The 20,225-nt window shown below is 40.6% G+C and overlaps 1 protein-coding gene and 1 long non-coding RNA gene across 2 annotated transcripts in view; both read left to right on the top strand.

Moving 5' to 3' along the window:
• Window positions 1-17,082, top strand: part of lrrc38a (leucine rich repeat containing 38a) — a 37,554-nt gene extending 20,472 nt beyond the window's left edge. Inside the window, exon 2 of the mRNA XM_004570914.3 lies at window positions 15,946-17,082. Within this exon, the coding sequence (XP_004570971.2) occupies window positions 15,946-16,193 (248 nt within the window). The 3' untranslated portion in view covers window positions 16,194-17,082. The remainder of the gene's footprint in view (window positions 1-15,945) is intronic.
• On the top strand, window positions 785-10,016 carry LOC143414224 (uncharacterized). The gene is made up of 6 exons (XR_013094721.1): window positions 785-1,695; window positions 1,817-1,969; window positions 2,319-2,404; window positions 2,674-2,788; window positions 8,192-8,329; window positions 8,436-10,016. It is a non-coding gene; the product is annotated as an uncharacterized LOC143414224 (long non-coding RNA).
• Window positions 17,083-20,225: the final 3,143 nt, after the last annotated feature.

A 20,225-nucleotide genomic window follows, 5' to 3' on the forward strand; every position in this document is an offset into this window, starting at 1 on the left:
GAGTTAGAAGTTAGCAGGAAGTTAGCTCGCTAGTTTCCACCTAAACATGATGTAACCAGTGTGATTCTGCGTTGTGTCTGATAAAAAAGGTAAAAGAAAGAAAGACCTCCAAGTAAATAATTTGCCCACTCCAGCTCCTCTCCCACAGGGGAATTGTAGGAAAAGGGCGGCATTTATTTTTACATTAAACATAAAATATGCATTTACACGTAACATATTTGACATAAGATAAAACAAAAACAACAACATGAAATCCGACATACCTGATAAAAAAGGTAAAAGAAAGAAAGACCTCCAAGTAAATAATTTGCCCACTCCAGCTCCTAGACCAAATACAAACAGTGGGGAAGAGGGTTAGCTCAACCCACCACAGCTCCCAAGCTAGCAAGGAGTATATATTCATGCTAGCATTTATGGCGCCTAAAACACATTTATGATACACACATACTACACACTTATAACATCTTACAAAAACAGGCTTAATAATGACAATAACTGAACTAACATCGCAATCATAAACATCAGGGTGGCTAAATATGAATTATGTGTGTTTCAGGGTGTTGGAAAGAAATGACACCCACCTCTCCCACAGGGGAATTGTAGGAAAAGGGGAGAGGCAAAAGGGGTACACTGTATTTATAGTATTGCACCAAAGAAGAAGAAGAAAAGAATGAGGAGGGGCTCTAACTGATAATGAACACAACTACAGGCTTGGAGGTCCTAAAAGTCAGGTATAAAAGGAGCAGTTTGGGGGTTTAGAACACATTTTGTGTAATTATAACAATGTGATTTATGACTCTGTTACAATGACATACCATGTTCTGACTGAGAGATCTTTGAAACTAATTAAAACGTACAGCTCTGCTACCACTTCCGACATAAATGAAGAGAGAAAACTAAACAGCAGTGGCGTTTGCAGGGTTACTGAAGTTGGACTACCTGGTATATAATGTTGTGCTACGTGATTGCTAGCAACACAGCTATGTTAGCATAACATTAGCACAGTGAAGCTGGAGGATGAACGCCAACTTTTTTTCTACTCGATAAAAGTTAACATGAGGTATTCTGGTGGTTAGGGACAAATGCAATCGCATAGCAGGATGCTATACATGGGCCAAACTTCAGTCAGGAGAACAACTGAGATCATTCATCCACAATACAAGGTTAGTTATTAATATACTGCAACAACATGGGAATAGAGCAGCTGTGAGAGAATTCAACATTAATGTATCAATGTTACGGAAGTGGAGGAAGCGCAATTTTTGGCTTTCTCCATATTTCAAAAGTGCTTCATCTCTTTGCTATGACTGTCGGCATAATTTGCAGATGATAATGGTTTTAGCCACTGCGATGCTTTCGACCAAAACAGGCGCAGCTTGATGACATCATCAACATGCGCTATCACGATAGAGCGGTATAGTCAAAATCTCTATCGTTTGCCAAATTTATATTGTTTCGTATATCGTATATCGTTTATATCGCCCACCCCTAGTTCAGGTCATAGTTTCTCTGCTCTCTGGTGCTCTGCATTAAGGCTGACTAACAGTCTTCACATTTCACAGTATGTAGATATTAACACAAATTAATCAAGAGTAATAATTGTATTTTAATTAAATAATTTCTCTCCCCAGAAATAAGTCTCAAAATAAAGCCACATTCCCATGCTCTGAGATTCTTACACCTCAACAATACATGGTAAGTTTCATATGTTTGACATATTATTATTATTAGTAGTAGTAGTATTAGTAGTATTGTTGTTGTTATTATTAATCAGTTTTTTCTTTGGTTTTTTTGGCGTCATGTTCATGTTTTTCAGATTGACAAGGAATTCTTGCGCATATCGACACTACCGCTGCTATCTACATTCCTTTCTGAGCTAGACTTGTACACTACACATGATGGAGATCTTTAGAGGTAAAGGTGAAGGGCTGGAAGAAAAATGAGACACATCATGGGGACCATCTCCAAGGTATGTGCTAAAATGGTTAGACCTGTGTTTAAGAATTTTTTATGCCCATAACATGCCAATTTTATGAGTAAAAATATCTATACTTATGGTAGGCAAAAGTCCTAAGTTGTTTTCATATTGTTATACGAATTATATAAGCGTCAGTCTTATGTTAATAAGTAATTGATAAAGTCATATGGTTAATCTTGATCAAAATGAAAAAACAAACCTGTTTGGTTGCCTCATTTTGTGTCTGATTTGGTTGAGATATATGAGTACTTGCCTTTTGGTCCTTCCAAACTAAGTATTCCTTTTTCAAACTGCTGCCTGAAAGCTAAATATTGTCATTATGGATTCCCTTTCTCCCTAGGATGACAAAATACATACAAGACGAGCATCCATCCTGAAGTCCTTGTGTGACTACGAGACCACGAGAAACTTGTTAAGCAATATACGGTGAGTTACATTCACAAGGTGTTCTGTGTTATGTAATTTAATGCAGGGGTAATTTTGATATATGAAACAGCAAAATGTGACACCCTGTACAACAAAAACGTATTGTAATTTTTCCTAGTTTTGTTTAATGTCAAATTTCTGAGGTGTGAAACCAGAGACATAGAATTTGGTAAATATGATATCAGCATATCCACGCTGATTGCTGAATTCCTTTTTTTCCCCCGCATGTCTAGACTCAAACAAATGTATTATTATATTTCACATCACAGAACACTGAGGCCAACACTGAAGCCATGGAACAAACTGTGATGGGAGTGTATGTCCTACAGCAGCAGGATGTGGAGCCTGGAGATGACCCAGAGAACATCGGTGTCCTGATTGAAGGTGTGGAGATTTTCACTGGTTTGAGGAGCATTGCAATTGCTTGTGCTCTGTTATTTGGACTGATATACTGTCTGAACCTAAGCTACCCACCGGAGCTCAAATGCACTTTTGAAGTCTTGCAAAAGATTATCATGAAGCTAGATGGGCAGAGGTTTCAGATTCAGGGAAGCCAGATATTTTTCCATATTTCTGCAATGCAAATTTGAGTTTACCTTTTAAAGTTCAAAATTGTAAGTTATAAAATGTTCATAAGTACTATGTGGTTTGCTCAGTTGGCATTATACAAAGATTGTTGGTTCATAAGTTAAAGTCTCATACACTTGCAGTGTAAACACTGATTTGTGCAAGCTGGGCAATTGTTACAAAGGGAAATGTACCCACAGGTTTTCACAAATTGTTTGAGTGGAGCAGTTCTTCTCAAACTTGTTAAATGTTTTCTCCACACGTTAAATAGACTAAAGTTATCATTAATGGATACAGCCTGATTAAATGGAGCACTAATGTATGTATGCAAGAAACATTATAGTAATGTTATATATTATATAACATTATATCATATATATATATATATATAAGATGTTTATATCTTATATATTTCTATACTGTGTATTGTGTATTTTGTTGTACAGTTATTTTATTTTCAACTTTAATTTATATATTTTATCTTATTCTTTCCCAGTTAAATTTACCCTTTTTAATTCTCATATTTATTTCCTTATTCATAGCCTTTTCATTTTTCTTTAGGTCACGAGCAGTTGTGTAAGCATTTCACTGCATATCGTACTGTGTATGACTGTGTATGTGACAAATAAAATTTGAATTTGAATTTGAATTTGAATGTTGAATGTTGAATGTTAAATTGTGTTAAAATTCATGTTTTTGCTTGCAATGCATATTTTACTACATTTTACCAAAGTTGCTTTGGGGATATTATTTTTTGTTGGCAAACTATTCTACAGACTATTTCTTTCAGTCAGCATGTCTTGGTTGCTCTGGAAGTTCTGTGGTCTCCTACATGCATTGCTGTTAATAAAAGATTCTAAATTCAATTCAATTCAATTCAATTTTATTTATATAGCGCCAAATCACAACAACAGTCACCTCAAGGCGCTTCATAGATATAGAGAAAAACCCAACAATCATATGACCCCCTATGAGCAAGCACTTTGGCGACAGTGGGAAGGAAAAACTCCCTTTTAACAGGAAGAAACCTCCGGCAGAACCAGGCTCAGGGAAGGGCGGCCATCTGCTGCGAACGGTTGGGGTGAGAGAAGGAAGACAGGATAAAAGACATGCTGTGGAAGAGAGACAGAGGTTAATAACAGATATGATTCAATGCAGAGAGGTCTATTAACACATAGTGAGTGAGAAAGGTGACTGGAAAGGAAAAACTCAGTGCATCATGGGAATCCCCCGGCAGCCTACGTCTATTGCAGCATGACTAAGGGAGGATTCAGGGTCACCTGTTCCAGCCCTAACTATATGCTTTAGCAAAAAGGAAAGTTTTAAGCCTAATCTTAAAAGTATAAAAGTAGAGATAGTGTCTGTCTCCCGAATCCAAACTGGAAGCTGGTTCCACAGAAGAGGGGCCTGAAAACTGAAGGCTCTCCCTCCCATTCTACTTTTAAATACTCTAGGAACAACAAGTAGGCCTGCAGAGCGAGAGCGAAGTGCTCTAATAGGGTGATATGGTACTACAAGGTCATTAAGATAAGATGGGGCCTGATTATTTAAGACCTTGTATGTGAGGAGCAGGATTTTGAATTCAATTCTGGATTTAACAGGAAGCCAATGAAGGGAAGCCAAAACAGGAGAAATATGCTCTCTCTTTCTAGTCCCTGTCAGCACTCTTGCTGCAGCATTTTGGATTAGCTGAAGGCTTTTCAGTAAGTTTTTTGGACATCCTGATTATAATGAATTACAGTAGTCCAGCCTGGAAGTAATAAATGCATGAACTAGTTTTTCAGCGTCACTCTGAGACAGGATATTTCTAACTTTAGAGATGTTGCGCAAATGGAAGAACGCAGTCTTACATATTTGTTTAATATGTGCGTTGAAGGACATATCCTGGTCAAAAATTACTCCAAGGTTCCTCACAGCGTTACTGGAGGCCAAGGTAATGCCATCCAGAGTAAGAATCTGGTTAGATACCATATTTCTAAGCTTTTCAGGGCCGAGTACAATAACCTCAGTTTTATCTGAATTAAGAAGCAGAAAGTTAGCGGCCATCCAGGTCTTTATGTCTTTAAGACATTCCTGCAGTTTAACTAATTGGTGTGTGTTATCTGGCTTCATGGACAGATAGAGCTGGATGTCATCTGCATAGCAGTGAAAATGTATGCTATGTCTTCTAATGATGCTGCCTAAGGGAAGCATGTATAATGTAAACAGAATTGGTCCTAGCACTGAACCCTGTGGAACTCCATAATTAACCTCAGTGTGTGAAGAGGACTCTCCATTTACATGAACAAATTGGAGTCTATTAGATAGATATGATACAAACCACTGTGCTGTGATGAACTCTGAAACCTGACTGAAACTCTTCAAATAAACCATTCCTCTGCAGATGATCTGTTAGCTGTTTGACAACTACTCTTTCAAGGACTTTTGATATGAAAGGAAGGTTGGAGATTGGCCTATAATTAGCTAAGACTACTGGGTCTAGAGATGGCTTTTTGAGTAAAGGTTTAACTACAGCTAGCTTGAAGGCCTGTGGTACATAGCTGATTATTAGAGATAGGTTGATCATATATAAGATCGAAGAATTAATTAATGGCAGGACTTCTTTGAGCAGTTTTGTAGGAATGGGGTTTAAAAGACACGTTGATGGTTTGGAGGAAGTAATTATTGAAGTTAACTCAGAAAGATCTGAGTTAAATGTACTTGTTATTTACTCAGCTAGTGAGCTCAGTGATCTCTTAGCTTTGAGCCATTCCAAGTGTGGGCGCAATTTTTAACTTCCTATGAAGTTAGCTAATAAGTTTAGTATGAGATGGTTGAAGGGGAGAAAGCTGAGCTGAACTGAGATCCTGCCAACTGTTTTAAGAATGTTCAAGCAAAATAAAAGAGATGGTTTTGCAAGTTATCGTTTATGTATGTTTCATTAATTGAGTTAAAAGTAATGTTTACATAAGCAATACAAACACTAACTGAAATACAATTGGTGTGTACTACAGACATAAATTACACTTGTTAATTCAACAAGATTAACATTGGTGTAACAAACAAATATTTTGTCACGGTCCGGGGCAGCGGCCGTGTAAAGAGTGGAAAGGAGGACTCAGATGCAGCACTTACTCAGATGTGAAGGTGATTTATTGACAATACTGAACATAAAGTGGAGATGGCAAACAGAACTAAGGATGAACTAAACTGGGAGAAACTACACAAAGGGAGTGGCAAACCTGAACATGAAGGGAGAACAGCAGGGAGAGCACGCAGGGGATTCACGGAGAAATGCAGAGTACGCAGGGTAACACAGAGGATGAACACAGACGACGCGACGAGGAGCAGAGGAAAACACACACTATAAGTACACAAAGAGACACTGGGAAATCACACACAGGTGGGAGACACAGCTGGACCTGATTAACCTGACGAGACAGGGGAACACTAACACCAGGGACCAATAGAGGGAGCACAAACCCAAAACCCAGTATCTAAAATCCCAAAACACAAACCATCCCAAAACAGCCCAAGAATAATAAAGAGAATAATAACAATAAGGAACACAAACACAAAGTCACTGAGTCATGGCCGCAGGACCATGACATATTTACTAGTTCATGTAATAAGACTGACTTTTGATGTGCCATTGTTCAAACAATATAACATGAATTTAAATTAATTTAATTAGACTAACTTGGTACAAACATGTTAACTGAATAAAAGTCAAATTAATTGAACGTTAATGTGAATATTATGTTACACTTACAAACATGTATCATGTTGAAACAACACAATCAGTGTGTGAATGTGTGTGTGAATGGGTGGATGACTGGATATGTAAAGCGCTTTGGGGTCCTTAGGGACTAGTAAAGCGCTATATAAATACAGGCCATTTACAGGCCAATCAAGATGGATTAATATAACATGATTTGTTTAGATCAGGGGTCAGCAACCTTTAACACCCAAAGAGCCATTTGGACCCAGTTTCCGGTCTTGGTATGTGTCGGGCTGTGAGCTGCAAAGCTACAGCCGGCTGTATGCATACAGCAACCGTGTGTGAAAAGTGGTCAATAGAGAGATGCTAAAAAGTGTGTTCATGCAAACATCGTCGGGTCTGCCGTGATATGTTTACAATGGGACTTCTGCTCCTGAACCTCTGCGTACAGCGTCTGCAAATCGGGGCTGTACGAAGTCACTTTCATCTTTACGCAGGACTGTAAGCTGTCATCTGTGAGGCGTTTCTAACATAGTTCACGGTGGAGAATAGTTGCTGACATAATGTGGATCCAAAGATCCATAATTGGCCTACCTGGGGTTGAAAGTCTCAATAAATGCACGGCGTTTCGGCGGGTATACCGGTTTCAGCGAGTGTGATGCTTATTTTGAGCAATGAAAAAATAATAGAAGATAATTTTATTTTTATATTTCAATATCACAATAATCTTCCAATTTATAACTACAAGTTAAAAAGGAGCTAACATAAATAAAATACACTTCAGCGAAATACTTCTAATTTATTTTCCCAAACCATGCGGAGCCGCACTATAAGGACTAAAGGGCCGCAGGTTGCCAACCCCTGGTTTAGATGGAATATAAGTCGCAAGATAAAATTACGTTCATCCAATGAATTATTTTTTTGAGTGTCCTTTACCTTATTCGCGGGTCATGTTATAAAGTGTTACTGAATTTTGAACTGAGAACTTCTGAAAGACTTTGCACAATCTGCACCTGCACTGTAAATAAACTCACTAAACTTGTATCTCTGAGTCCTATGTGTGAGACTGACCAGACAAACCATCTCATTGGCACCAATGACACCATCTCATTCCTAGGACATATAGTGGAGGAGGGACACATTAGAGCAGACCCAGCAAAGATCCAGGTTGTTTTGGAGTGGCCAACAGCAACCTCTAGGAAGCACCTTCAGCTACTTGCATCTCTGAGTGCTGCGTTTAAGTCTGGGCCGACAAACCATGACAACTTGGGTCCCACCGGTTTAGTATTTAACTAGGGCTGAACTAGGGCTAAAAGGTTTCACTTCAAAATTTTTGATTTAAATTTTACTTTGTTGGTGTACTGTCATGGGCCTGGGTCTGTGACCTGAGGATCATGTGTCATTTTTGAGTTTAATGAATAGTTTTATTCGTCTTTCTTAATCATTTATGGTTGTGGTGTGATCTGCTCCTGGTTCCTCATTTCCCTTGTGTGTGTTGTTGTGGTTTGCTGCCCCACCAGGCCTGGAGAGTCCCTGCCTTGGAGCCAGCCACACCTCTGATAATCACTCACCTGTTGCCGATCTGCCTAAATCAAGGAGCTCTACTTAAGAGAGCTGTGGCGCAGCAGTCGGCGCAGGATTGTTAAACTAGAAATACAGTTAGTACGCAGCTCGTGTTTTCAATTGCTCTCTTGTTGAAATGCTTAACGTGTTTAGTTGGCCGGTGGATGGGACGGTACTCATTGTGGCATCTCTTGTTTCCAGGGTGATTACGGAAACGTGTGGAGGGAGCAGCACACTGTTGAACACAGGCACTGAGGAGGACGAAACACTACCACGCATCACGGAGAGGAATCACGGCACAGGGAATTGGAAGAACACACACTGTGGATTGTTGGCACTGTTTTCTCTGTAAATAAAAACACTTTCTCCATTCAAGTCCAGCATTTGGATTCTCCTTCAGCCAGCCTTGACATGTACAGAAGGAAAACTATAAAATATGGTGCTTGCCCAAAAACCGATGGACTCAGTTTCTCTAGAAATATCTTTGTACTCTTGTGCCACCTATTCTTGGCTGGTGATACCACAGGTAGCACTGAATTACAGCAGCCTACTGTAGCAAGTGTTGAGCCTGCTGTAATTGTACGTGACACCAAGTAAGGTCATTTAGTCCCTTTTCATGTGGAAAACCTCCTCTGGTCTTACAGTGATTCAGGCACGCGCGCACACACAACACACACACACACACACACACACACACACACACACACACACACATTTGGGAATAATATGGCATCAGAGGAATAAAATTGAACTGCCTCTCTAAACACATTAAAAAAATATTTTTAAGTTGTTAGTATGACACACACACACAGTGTAATAGCATTTTTGTTAAACATGGCTTGCAGAAACTAAAAGAGCTCTACAATAATTCAATTCAGTTGAATGTTATTTATATATAAATAAATACAAATAAATATTGCTCAGCATCAGTTGCTTTTTCTGATAAAACAAAATATGTAACAATAGTTAACAGTTACAGTATTACTTATAAGCATGTAATGAGAAACAATGAGTGACTAAACTCATTATTGTAATTTAGTCATGTTCTGTGTAGTTGAGTGGATATTTTGTCTCTTCTCTTACTTTGATACTTTAAAATCCTAATTTGCTTCAGAGCAGTTCTACAGTTTCAGTTATGCTGCAACTAAAAAAAAGTTGCAGCACGATCGATCGATCGATCGACCAATAAATCAATCAAGCAATCAATCAATCAACCAATCAATCAATTATGCTGCAACTTTTTTTTAAACCAGTAACCATTTCTATTACTCACAATCCAATGAATCAATGATAAAGCTCCTTTTTTCTATGAAGCCATTTTAAACCATTAATTATAGACCTGAACATAAATGTTAGCTACAAAGAAAGCTGTGATAGAACTAGAGATGGACCGATCCGATATTACGTATCGGTATCGGTCTGATACTGACCTAAATTACTGGATCGGATATCGGAGAAAAATAAAAAATGTAATCCGATCCATTAAATATCACGAAAGCACCTCACAAAACTTGCAACATGCCGTAACTCACCTCAGAACGTTAGCACGTCGGAGCAGTATGCATCACGTGATAGAGCGGCTGTGGCATGCAGGACCTGTCGGTGGTCTGGATAGCATGTGGAGCTTCGCTAGCAACCCGGCATTTCATCTCCGACAAAGTTATCCCGAGAGAAGTAAAGCAAGTGTGTAAGTCCATCTCTGAATGTTTGTAAAGCATTCCTGCGTTAAGCTTAACAAACGATATATGGAGCGACTGCCTCTTCTTGCTGCTACTTCAATCATGAAACTGCTTAACGATCAGCTGATCGGCTTTTCTGTTGCCAGTCGTGTCTCTAGTTTGCTTTTGGCCCACTTTGCACCAGAAAGAGGAAACCAGCGGCTGAACAACAGCAGCACGTTTAAGCTTGATCAGCTGTTGTTAGAATGTATTTAATATTACTTTCTACTCGAGGATCTTTTTCTACGTAGCTGAAGCTGGTAACTGTGCAGGGGCGGATCTAGCAAAGTTTAGCCAGGGGGGCCGATAGGGCATTAACAGGGAAAAGGGGGCACAAAGACATACTTTTCTTTCTTATTCTCATTTAAAATGTCTAGCTTTTAATAAATAATTATCTGACACCCAAAGTTTTAATTTGATGTAAAATGAATAGAAGTCAATTACTGTATATAGTAACTATTAAGTCTAATATACCCTAGTAAGCTATAGTACTTTTTCCTTTGGGAAGGTACCATCTGTGCAGTCTGCAATTTTGTTGAAGAAAGATGTTGAATCTATTTAATATTTCTTGAAAAAGAATTGATTTCTGTGCATTTTTTTTCACACTGCATCAAATTAAGGTTGATTACGTCGATTAAGCATCATGAGGTGGCGCGTGAGGGGTGGTTCCCTATTTTTTATTTATTTATTTTTGTTGTTGCTGGGAGTTGGAACCCTATTAGTTAGGTTGCTTAATATTTATGCTAAGTACTCTTTAAAATACCAGAATAGGGAGGATGGTGTAGGTTTAAGTTTATTAGATTGATCAGTATTGCTGAACTATGAAATATTTTTTTTGCATACAGGTATAACAGAATAGCTTTAGTGTAGTTGTTGTTTTAAACTTGAGTATGAACTTATACAAAATGCAGCAAGATATTTAAAAAACAGTTTTGTTGATTAAAAAACACTATATCGGATTCATATCGGTATCGGCAGATATTCAAATTTATGATATCGGTATCGGTATCGGACATAAAAAAGTGGTATCGTGCCATCTCTAGATAGAACTCAGGACTGGTTCCCATTATTCTGCTTGCCTATCGATTCCTCTTATCAGTTCTACCTGCACTTGTTCTACAATCAGCTGATTTCAGTTTGTGTGCCAGAGGAGAAAAATAGTGGAGTGGTCTAGATCGTGGATATAGCCAGTACTTTTATTTTTATCACACAAAAGGATGAGCGCATGATGGGAAAGTACACTAAGGAGTTGGAAAGGAAAGCAACTGGACTTCTTTAAGTTTCTTCATTAAAGATAGGGATTTGTGTTGGCGTGTGTGGGTCTGTAGCCTAAGGTGTATATTGGTTAGTAATTATAAGACAATGCCTTTCAGGATAGAAACAGGAAAGGTATATAACATCCATCCATCTATTCACTTCCGCTTATCCTTTCCAGGGTTGCAGGGGGCTATCCCAGCTGTCATAGAGCAAAAGGTACACCCTGGACAGGTCGCCAGTCTGTCACAGGGCTAACACATAGAGACACAGACAACCATTCGCACTCACATTCACACCTATGGGCAATTTAGATTGATCAATTAACCTATCCCTACTAACTGCATGTCTTTGGATTGTGGGAGGAAGCTGGAGTACCCGGGGAGAACATGCAAACTCTGCACAGAAAGACCCCGGCCAGATGGTAGAATTGAACTCAGGACCTTCTTGCTGTGCGGCAACAGTGCTAACCACCATGCCATAACATTGTATAACAAATTACTTTTATACAGCGAGTAATTAGGTAATGTACTGCTTTTTTTTTTTAAGAAAAGTGATGTGTAACACAGTACTTTTGTTGAGCAACGACCCCTGATCACAGCAAAAAGGGGAAATACTTCCTACATGCACAAACATTTGGCCACACATCATGTAATTAATTTACAGGAATGCAATGTCTTGGGTATGGTTCTTAGAATCAGATAGAAACTCTGAGTAATGGCTGGGTAGACTGCAGCTCCCACCTCCAGGGTCCTTCCATTTCTGTCACTGGCCAGTCGGTTAGCCTCCTGAACTTTTTGGTACCCTTTGTTTATGTCATGGTCCTGGGTCGGTGACCCAGCGCTTTTAGTTTATTATCATTTTCTAGTTTATTATGATGATGATTATTATTGTTTGAGTTCTATGTGTTATATTCGATCTGCCTCTGAGTCTGCGTCTGTGTCTCTGTCTGTCTATGGTGTCACCCCGTCTGTTTGTGATTCTGTCTGTTTAGTTCTGTGTCTTGTTTGGTTCCCCGTGTCTGAGTTTCCTGTTTTATTGTGAAGGTCTCTGTCTGATGTGAGTGTGTTCAGTTTACCTTTCCCCTGTCCCGTCAGCTCTGATTCCTCCCAGCTGTGTTGCCCTCCTGTCTCTCATCCCCTGATTACTGGTGTGTGTATTTAAGCCCTGTGTGTTCTCCTGCCTGGTGCTGGTTCCCCTTCGTCTGCCCCTCATCCCTTTGTCGTATGCTCCCAGGTCTGTTATTTTAGTTCTCCCAGTTTAGGTGTCTTCAGTTATTTTGTCATGCCCCACTGCTCGTTTGCCACTACACCACCTTGTAAATAAACTTCACAAGCATTTTCATCCACTGCTTGCATCTTGGGTCCTCCTTCCTCCACACCCCACAGCTCGCCTCCCCAGCCGTGACAGTTTAGTTCCTTTTCCAGGCCAAGCCCCTGGACTCTTTTCTGTTTTGTTTTGACTCTGAGGCTTTTTGTATGGCTTTTGGTTTTATTAATGTTGTTCTCTGTGTTTGTTAATTCCTGTTTTATTTGTTATACACCCTTGATCTGTGTGCATTATGTTCAGTTTGTCAGCTGTTTTCCCACCTGTTTCTGCTTCCCTCATACCCTCTGTGTATTCTGTCCGTCCATCCTCATATTTCTCCCTTGTGCTACTTCTCTTTGGATGATTTGTTCCTGGTTAATGTTGTATTATGTTCAATTCAATTCAATTTTATTTATATAGCGCCAAATCACAACAAAAGTCGCCTCAAGGCGCTTCATAGATACAGAGAAAAACCCAACAATCATATGACCCCCTATGAGCAAGCACTTTGGCAACAGTGGGAAGGAAAAACTCCCTTTTAACAGGAAGAAACCTCCGGCAGAACCAGGCTCAGGGAGGGGCGGAGCCATTTGCTGCGAACGGTTGGGGTGAGAGACAGGATAAAAGACATGCTGTGGAAGAGAGACAGAGGTTAATAACAGATATGATTCAATGCAGAGAGGTCTGTTAATACATAGTGAGCGAGAAAGGTGACTGGAAAGGAAAAACTCAATGCATCATGGGAATCCCCCGGCAGCCTATGTCTATTGCAGCATAACTAAGGGAGGATTCAGGGTCACCTGGTCCAGCCCTAACTATATGCTTTAGCAAAAAGGAAAGTTTTAAGCCTAATCTTGAAAGTAGAGATAGTGTCTGTCTCCTGAATCCAAACTGGAAGCTGGTTCCACAGAAGAGGGGCCTGAAAACTGAAGGCTCTCCCTCCCATTCTACTTTTAAATACTCTAGGAACAACAAGTAAGCCTGCAGAGCGAGAGCGAAGTGCTCTAATAGGGTGATATGGTACTACAAGGTCATTAAGATAAGATGGGGCCTGATTATTTAAGACCTTGTATGTGAGGAGCAGGATTTTGAATTCAATTCTGGATTTAACAGGAAGCCAATGAAGGGAAGCCAAAACAGGAGAAATATGCTCTCTCTTTCTAGTCCCTGTCAGTACTCTTGCTGCAGCATTTTGGATTAGCGGAAGGCTTTTCAGCGAGTTGTTTGGACATCCTGATAATAATGAATTACAGTAGTCCAGCCTGGAAGTAATAAATGCATGAACTAGTTTTTCAGCGTCACTCTGAGACAGGATATTTCTAATTTTAGAGATGTTGCGCAAATGGAAGAAAGCAGTCTTACATATTTATTTAATATGTGCATTGAAGGACATATCCTGGTCAAAAATGACTCCAAGGTTCCTCACAGCGTTACTGGAGGCCAAGGTAATGCTATCCAGAGTAAGAATCTGGTTAGATACCATATTTCTAAGCTTTTCAGGGCCGAGTACAATAACCTCAGTTTTATCTGAATTAAGAAGCAGAAAGTTAGCGGCCATCCAGGTCTTTATGTCTTTAAGACATTCCTGCAGTTTAACTAATTGGTGTGTGTTATCTGGCTTCATGGACAGATAGAGCTGGGTGTCATCTGCATAGCAGTGAAAATGTATGCTATGTCTTCTAATGATGCTGCCTAAGGGAAGCATGTATAGTGTAAACAGAATTGGTCCTAGCACTGAACCCTGTGGAACTCCATAATTAACCTCAGTGTGTGAAAAGGACTCTCCATTTACATGAACAAATTGGAGTCTATTAGATAGATATGATACAAACCACTGCAGTGCAGTACCTGTAATACCTACAGCATGTTCTAATCGCTCTAATAGGATATTATGATCGACAGTATCGAATGCTGCACTAAGGTCTAGCAGGACAAGCACAGAGATGAGTCCACTGTCAGAGGCCATAAGAAGATCATTTGTAACCTTTACTAAAGCTGTTTCTGTGCTGTGATGAGCTCTGAAACCTGACTGAAACTCTTCAAATAAGTCATTCCTCTGCAGATGATCTGTTAGCTGTTTGACAACTACTCTTTCAAGGATTTTTGATATGAAAGGAAGGTTGGAGATTGGCCTATAATTAGCTAAGACTGCTGGGTCTAGAGATGCTTTTTGAGTAAAGGTTTAACTACAGCTAGCTTGAAGGCCTGTGGTACATAGCTGATTATTAGAGATAGGTTGATCATATATAAGATCGAAGAATTAATTAATGGCAGGACTTCTTTGAGCAGTTTTGTAGGAATGGGGTCTAAAAGACACGTTGATGGTTTGGAGGAAGTAATTATTGAAGTTAACTCAGAAAGATCAATTAGAGAAAAATAGTCTAACTTAACATCAGTGGTACTAAGAGTAGCTGTAGATAATATTACATCTGTGGGATGATCACTGGTAATTTTTTCTCAAATGATAAAAATTTTATTTGTGAAGAAGTTCATGAAGTCATTACTAGTTAACGTTAAAGTGATTGTTGGCTCAAAAGAGCTCTGACTTTTTGTCAGCCTGGCTACAGTGCTGAAGAGAAACCTGGGGTTGTTCTTATTTTCTTCAATCAGTGATGAATAGTAAGATGTTCTGGCTTTGCGGAGGGCTTTCTTATAAAGCAGCAAACTATTTCTCCAGGCTAAATGATGATCCTCTAAATTTGTGACACGCCATTTCCTCTCCAGATTACGAGTCATCTGCTTTAGGGTACGTGTTTGAGAATTATACCACGGAGTCAGGTACTTCTGATTAGAGACCTTAGTTTTCACAGGAGCTACAGTATCCAGAGTCGTACGTAGTGAGGAGGTGAATGTTATGCAAATAACAGCACTAGCCCATTCCTTCTTTCTTTTTGACAGCCCTTGTGATGCTGAAAAGTGTGTAGACCTAGCACAATGGCAGAATAGTAAACTCTCCACCCCAATTCAGTGGGTCACCTAAACCATCTCTTAATGTTTAAAATTTTGAGGGTCTGCAAATAGGGGACTGTGTATAAAAATGGCTGTAATTCCCAAACAGTTAATGCAATAGTCTGGTTGAACCCCTTAAATAACTGAAAAATTCATATAATATCACATAATGATATAATAACATACACTAAACATTTATTGACCTCCAAAATTGTCCTGAGATAAATTTGGTGAATTGTCACTATATTGATAAAACTAAAGTGAATCATGAATGCAATTACTTCATACATATCTTTTAAAATAACCAGTCAGCTATTTCAGGTGTTAGGTCATGTACAACATTGTGGGCATGGTTTAATGCCATCATTGGTCTGTACACCCACTTAGCCTTATAGTTAAGGCAAGCTGCTGTTGGCTGACTTTGAGAAAATTCAGTGTCTGTCTGTCAGCTGGTTGACTTGTTTTGGGTTTTTTTTTTTCAGGTTTGGAAGGGATAGATTGCACCCTGCCTCTGGATGGACGTCGGGTACCACTGAGTTTACTTTCTGAAGACAGTTTCAGACCGTGCCATAGGATTCTCACCCTCGCTGACTACCTCATTGTCATCTTTTCTGGCATCTGTGTTTCTGTGGCTGCCATCATGGCCAGCTTTTTTCTTGCTTCCACAGTCCACTGTTTCCAGCGTCTTAGCAAAATCAGTAAAGGAGATGAGGGAGAAGGAAATGACTGATGGTCACAGAAGAAGGGGAAATGGATTATTAGGAGCATGCCAGTATCCAATAAGAAAGCTCAACAAAAATGAGAGCAAGCTGGAGAAGGTGAAAATGCTGTGTTAAATAATACTGCCATGAAAGCACAGGAACAGAAAAACCTTTAGCAGATGATTACCAAATTTATTTTTACTAGGAACAGAAGAGCCAATGTCATTCTTCTTATTAAAACTGAAGTACTTATAGATGGGGATGTTTGCAATGAAAAACACTGGAATTATGGTGAATCAATGACTATAAATTGAAGTAAGAAAAGAAAAGAGAACGAGAGTAAGATGTGTGTATTTAAAATTGTTTAAAATGAATAAATAAATAATACTAGTTTATTATTTTAATGAAAAAAATGAAACAATGTCAATCAAAGGAAAATATGTAAAGCAGTAGACAGCAGTGTACAGTTGGTAGGTTTTTCGTAGCCAAAAAACCTACGATTTTTTTTCGTAGTTCTTTTGGCTCGTCAGCTGGAGTGTCAATTGTGAATTCCTATTAAACCAAAGGGCATCAATGATAAAAGGCTGTTGTGTGAATTCAGTGGGTATTGTGCAAACTATCAGGACCTGTCTGAAGCACCACTGTGAGTTTAGTTTATGTAGGCAGGGTAGCTTAAAACCACTAAGGTGTTGACCCATGCACACCAATCTTTTAACAGTCATACAGTCCTTTCTTGTGCAGTTTTCGCACCAGGTGGTAAAGCAACCTTTCGGAAGGCTCTCAGTGGAAAGGATGGCAGTCCTTTAGGCCATACAGGTACTGCTGGGTGTTTTTAACAACAGCAGGTGTTGTGATAAGCCTACATATCAGCTGTTTATCTATGTGGACTCCCAGGTAATAAAAGCCTTCTATTATGGAGCTGTATTGTGTCTGTGTTTCTCAATCTCTCTCTGTGTATATAGATCTGAGTATGTTTATTCAGTTCCTTCTGTAATCAGACTTGTAAATGTCTACGCAAATCTTTAAATACATGCAAGATGTTAGTGGCTACAAAGTCCTAACTCCCAGTTTAGGGGAAATCAGAGCCTGACATAAAAGTGACTCCCCTGTTTCCAACAGGATCAGCCTTAAGCACAGCTTTAGACCCTTTTCAGGTAGATAATGTCACGGTGCGCACAGCCAAAATAGCAAACAAAAGGTTCTCAGAAACAAACAAACAAGACTTTCATAACAACAACTGGGGACTTCAACCATGCAAATCTCAAGTCAGTGCTTCCTAGATTCCATCAGTATGTGGACTTTGCAACGAGGGGAAAAAACACGCTGGATCTTGTTTACACAAACATCCCCGGCGCATATCGGGCAGAGCCCCGCCCCCACCTCGGCTACTCAGACCACATCTCTGTTATGCTAATTCCAGCATACAGACCACTCGTCAGGCGATCAAAACCGGTTCTGAAGCAGGTGAAAACCTGGCCAGCAGGAGCCATCTCTGCTCTTCAGGACTGTTTTGAGAGCACTGACTGGAACATGTTTAGAGAGGCTGCAACTTACGGCGACTTCACTGACTTGGAGGAGTACACATCATCAGTGTCCAGCTATATCAACAAGTGCACCGATGACGTCACTGTCTCCAAGATCATCATCTCACGACCCAACCAGAAACCGTGGATTACTGCGGAAGTGCGTGCACTTCTAAGGACCCGAGACTCTGCCTTCAAAGAGGGAGATAAGGTGGCGCTTAGAAGAGCGAGGGCTGAACTTTCTCGGGCCATCAGAGAGGCGAAGCGCGCACACGCCCAGAGAATCCACAACCACTTCAAGGACAGCGGCGACACACGACGCATGTGGCAGGGCTTACAAGCCATCGCTAACTACAGGACGACACCACCTGCCTGTGACAGTGACGGCTCCCTCCCAGATGTGCTTAACAACTTCTATGCTCGGTTCGACAGGCAGAACGACGTGGCGGCGAGGAAGACCACCCCTCCTCCGAACGACCAGGTCCTGTGTCTCACTACAGCTGAGGTGAGGAAAACTCTACGCAGAGTCAATCCACGTAAAGCTGCTGGACCAGACAACATCCCAGGCAGAGTGCTCAGAGAATGTGCTGATCAGCTGGCAAATGTTCTCACCGACATCTTCAACATCTCTCTGAGCAGTGCCGTTGTCCCCACGTGCTTCAAGGCCACCACCATCGTCCCCGTGCCCAAGAAGTCTTCTGTGTCCTGTCTCAATGACTACCGCCCTATCGCACTTACACCCACCATCATGAAGTGCTTCGAACGGCTCGTCATGAGACACATCAAGACCCCACTGCCCCCCTCACTGGACCCAATGCAATTTGCATACCGCCATAACCGCTCAACGGACGACGCCATCTCCACTGCACTCCATCTTGCCCTGACACACTTGGACAAGAAGGACTCACACGTCCGAATGCTGTACATAGATTTCAGCTCAGCATTTAACACGATCATCCCCCAACAACTGATCGGAAAGCTGAGCCTGTTAGGCCTGAACACCTCCCTCTGCAACTGGATCCTGGACTTTCTGACCGGAAGGCCTCAGTCAGTACAGATCGGGAACTGCACCTCCAGCACCACCACACTGAGCACTGGGGCCCCACAAGGCTGTGTGCTCAGTCCTCTGCTGTTCACACTGCTGACTCATGACTGTGTAGCAACACACAGTTCAAATCACATCATTAAATTCGCTGATGACACGACCGTGGTGGGTCTCATTAGCAAGAACGACGAGTCAGCGTACAGAGAGGAAGTGCAGAGACTAACGGACTGGTGTAAGGACAACAACCTGTCTCTGAATGTTGACAAGACAAAAGAGATGGTTGTTGACTTTAGGAGGACACGAGGCGACCACTCACCGCTGAGCATCAACGGCTCCTCTGTGGAGATCGTTGACAGCACCAAATTCCTGGGCGTACACCTGGAGAAGGACCTCGGCTGGTCCCTCAACACCAGCTCCCTGCACAAGAAAGCCCAACAGCGTCTCTTCTTTCTGAGAAGACTGAGAAAGGCCCGGCTTCCACCACCGATCCTGACCACCTTCTATAGAGGAACTATTGAGAGCATCCTGAGCGGCTGCATCACTGTCTGGTTTGGGAGCTGTGCCATATCAGACCGCAAGACCCTACAGCGGATAGTGGGAACAGCAGAGAAGATCATCGGGGTCTCTCTACCCTCTATTGAGGACATCTACACCACACGCTGCATTCGCAAAGCCACCAGCATTGTGGCTGATCGGACACACCCCTCTCACACACTCTTTACACTCCTGCCATCTGGAAAAAGGTACCGAAGAATTCGGGCACGCACATCCAGACTGTGCAACAGCTTTTTTCCACAAGCCATCCGTCTCCTCAGCAAAAAGGGACTGACTGATAAACACGCACACACACACATTCACTAACATTATCACTCAGCTTAACTCAAATACCTCAAAACATTGAGACTGGACTGACTAACCAACACAAGCGCAAACACACTGACCTACACCACCAAACCATCGCACACACCAACCTGTAAATGCTCTTTTGCACAATATTATTACTAGATATATTATATATATTATTATTTTTTTTGCACTAACTTGTCTTGTAGCACCTTGGTTCCTGGAGGAACGTTGTTTCGCCTCACTGTGTATTTTTAAACTGTATATGGTTGAAGTGACAATAAAGTTGAACTTGAACTTGAACTTGAACAAAAAAAAACTTTATTTATATAGCACATTTAAAAACCAGTGGTGTACCAAAGTGCTTAACATACAACAGAGTAAGATGAAGTAACAGGGCGGATGAAGTACCAACATGGTAGCATGTTAAATGGCATTAAAACACAGTAGCAAAAGAAATGCATATAAAAGCATAAAAGAAAAATACAGGATAAAACAGTGAAAATTTTTAAAAATGATTAAAAGTAGTTAAGAAAAGACCGAAGACAGAAATAAGCATTAAACTAAGTAATGCTTATTTCTTAATAGGACTTAATATGAGCCACAGGACGGTAGAGTTTTGCATTTGTTGTGTAGGGTTTAGGGTGAGG

This window comes from Maylandia zebra, linkage group LG20, assembly GCF_041146795.1.
Source record: "Maylandia zebra isolate NMK-2024a linkage group LG20, Mzebra_GT3a, whole genome shotgun sequence".
Classification (NCBI taxonomy): Eukaryota; Metazoa; Chordata; class Actinopteri; order Cichliformes; family Cichlidae; genus Maylandia; species Maylandia zebra.